Source organism: Salvia hispanica, chromosome 3 (genome assembly GCF_029641045.1).
Source record: "Salvia hispanica isolate PSC_SH4W2 chromosome 3, Shi_PSC_v1, whole genome shotgun sequence".
NCBI classification, from domain to species: Eukaryota; Viridiplantae; Streptophyta; class Magnoliopsida; order Lamiales; family Lamiaceae; genus Salvia; species Salvia hispanica.
This window is the reverse complement of record NC_142694.1, coordinates 38,521,246-38,524,336: the sequence shown is the minus strand read 5'-3', so window position 1 is coordinate 38,524,336 and position 3,091 is coordinate 38,521,246. Positions and strand designations below refer to the sequence as shown.

At 29.5% G+C, this 3,091-nt stretch overlaps 1 protein-coding gene across 1 annotated transcript; it reads left to right on the top strand.

Moving 5' to 3' along the window:
- Window positions 1–1,269, top strand: LOC148930694 (transcription factor bHLH36-like). The gene is made up of 3 exons (XM_089066285.1): window positions 1–281; window positions 593–910; window positions 1,002–1,269. The coding sequence occupies exons 1-3, from the start codon at window positions 36–38 to the stop codon at window positions 1,065–1,067; spliced, it is 630 nt and encodes a 209-aa protein (XP_088922411.1). The 5' UTR covers window positions 1–35; the 3' UTR covers window positions 1,068–1,269.
- Window positions 1,270–3,091: the final 1,822 nt, after the last annotated feature.

Here is a 3,091-nt window from a genome sequence, read left to right as displayed (position 1 = left end):
TTATTTTCATATCAAAAATAAGTTTCCTCCAAATCATGAGCTGCTTTTCTGATGAACCTTCATTAGTTCTTGAACAAGTTCAAGATGTTTTGGATAGCCCTCAATTTGTTACCAAAAGCTCCAAAAAGAGGAGAAGAGCATCAAAATCAAATGAAGAAAGCAAAGAAAGTGATGATAAGATGAAGAAAAGTATGCATAGAGAGATTGAGAGGCAAAGAAGGCAAGAAATGTCTACTCTTTACACCTCACTTCGAGAGCTTCTCCCTCTTGAATACATCAAGGTATATATATATATATATATTTGCTTAAGCCTTTCAAATTTATTTATGTATTTTCTATTTTAAAATTAATGAAATAATTATCGAAAATTATCTTTAGCCCTTACCAAACTGATTCCCCAAAGACCGGAAATGGAGGATGAGGAGGGGCTGAAATCGCGAGAAAATGGAAAAATACGAATATCGAAAAACAATGATTGCATAAATAGTTTAGGAAGGAGAAATTATTTGAAGAAAAAGAAGAGTACAAAAGTCAAACGCTACTCCACTAATAGTTTGATAATATTTTTTTCTGTGTCCGCTACTGATGGTAGGGGAAAAGGTCGGTCTCAGATCACATGCACGAGGCTGCGAATTACATAAAGAGTATGGAGAAGAAGATCGAGGAGTTGCAAACGCGGAGAGATGAGCTCAAGAACGCATCTCCTTCAAATAGTTTTGATCTCCCAAATTATGTAACTGTGAATTATTGCTATGATGGAGTTGAAATTTTGTTAAATTGTGGAATTAAAGAGGGCTATGGATTTGCACTATCCAGAGTGATTATCGAATTGATTCAAAGCGAACTCGATGTTGTCACCTGCATTTCAAACAAAGTGAACGGTAGATTCTTGTACAAGATCCAAGCTCAGGTAAATTTATTTATTTTTATATTTTTTATACATGGAAATTAATTATTGTAGTAGTTGCTTTATTTTTTATATTTTTGCCAATGATTTGAAGGTGAATGCGTTGGTCTACATTGATCTGGCGGAGCTGCAGATGAGACTTGCGAATGAGATCAATTGATTTGGACATGATCATCACAATTAGGGTTTGTCATTGTACAAATTTGGGATTTTATTAATTTGGAGTTTTAAGAGGAAATTAAGCTTGATGTGAATCTTCATTGCTCAAGAATGTGGTTTTATTAATTTATTGTATGATTCGTGCTGCTTGTAAAGCAATATGCATCTTAATTTGTATACATAAAACATTTTATTGTACATAACCCGAAAAACAAATCATTTTTTTTTTTTTTTTACTTATTTTATGTACAAACATGGTGAGACATTTATAATGAAGTTCTAAGGAGTACATTTCATTTTGATGTATACTAGCTTGATTATTGGTTATTGTGCATATATATTTAGTTACTATGGTTGTGAATTCAAGGAGAACAATCTATGTGTTTTGCCTAAACAATATTGAGTATTTCAAGTAATTTGAGTCTTTCAATTTATGGGCCAGCTTTCAAGTAGTAATTGCTTAATGCAGTAGTGAATTATATTCTAAGAGCTTTTACTTTATTTGAAATATAATCCCTAGAAATTAGAATATTGTTTTACTAATTTGATTGTCTTCCTAATTTTGCTTTTGTTCAAGTACTTTCTTTATTAATTTTTTAGAATCTTTATTTATTTATTTTTCGATAACAAAAGGAAGTGCTCAAGCAATCAAATGACGAATTAAACAGAGCCATATTAGTAAAATAAAAACAATTTGCAAGATGAAACAAAGCAGAGAAGCTCTTAACAGCCACCTAAGATAATCTCTATTATTCAGATGTTTAACTTAATTCTATAATCTTATCACTCATATCTATAACTGCATGGATTCATTTAATACAGTATCCCTACCTCAATAATGTAGAGATGTATTTAATACACGTGAGCTGTTTTAATAATAAGAATATAAGATGTCATGGCTGATTTGTTATGTTCAATTTTATATTAGTGGCATCATATTATGTTATTTTTTGTATGGGTGGCAATTTTATATTAGAGCTAATTATGATTACAAATTATACATTAGAAATATAAACCATAATTTTTGGGATTATTCGATGGTTTAATATATATAGACGATAAATGATCTTAAATGGCTTCACTAATTAAAAAACAAAAAACTAGCCACTTTATAATAAAGGCAAAATTATTGGAGCCAGTTGATTATTACGGACACAATTTGCCATTCAATTATATTCGTTTAGTGATGCATGGAAGGCATTATTGAGCTTTAAATTAGTGTCCATTGATGATGTATTTATATTAGCTTGCAACTTGGAAATTTATTACGTGAAAGAAAAATCAACGTATAATCAAAACTTTTGAACCAATTAATTGCAGATATTATGGCTTTTAATAATGCATTAGTCCAACTACTAATTAACTATAATGTGTTTGGCTGTCGGTTGGTTTTCAATTGTAAGGCATAGTTTGATTATCTAGAGTTGTTAAGAGCATACACATGCAAAACGGCGCTTTTTGGAACACGTATCCCCGTATCGTCGAAGCACGTCGTTACGGGCAATTGAGCACGTCGTGGTATCAGCTGCAGCGTGTAGAAGCATGTTTTTAAAATGAAAGATTATCCCCAAAAAGTTCATTTTTATATTTTTTTCATCTTTTCATAATTTATAAATATATTTTCATAATACCATTTATAAAATGAAGTACAATTATTAAATTTTTTATTAAAATCATATATTATTTCTTTCACCATTTATAACATTTTATGAAAAAAAGTCTTAATTATATATATTCTTATTACTTTTAGGTCTAGTTTGATCTTAAGAAGTCTAATTTAATATATAAGGAGATGCCATATATACATTTAAGTAGTATTAAATTATTAATCCTTCTTGAAAAGAAGGAAAAAAATTAGAATTTCAAAATAAAAAATAAAACATTAAAATTCTTGTAAGATTACGATTCTAGTCATTGATAAGAGTTAAATGGTAACTTCTTAGTACACGTTTGGACGTATGATAAAAACAATTTTTTGTTGTAGTAGTGTTATTTTTTCATGATTGTGTGTTATTTTCGAACAAC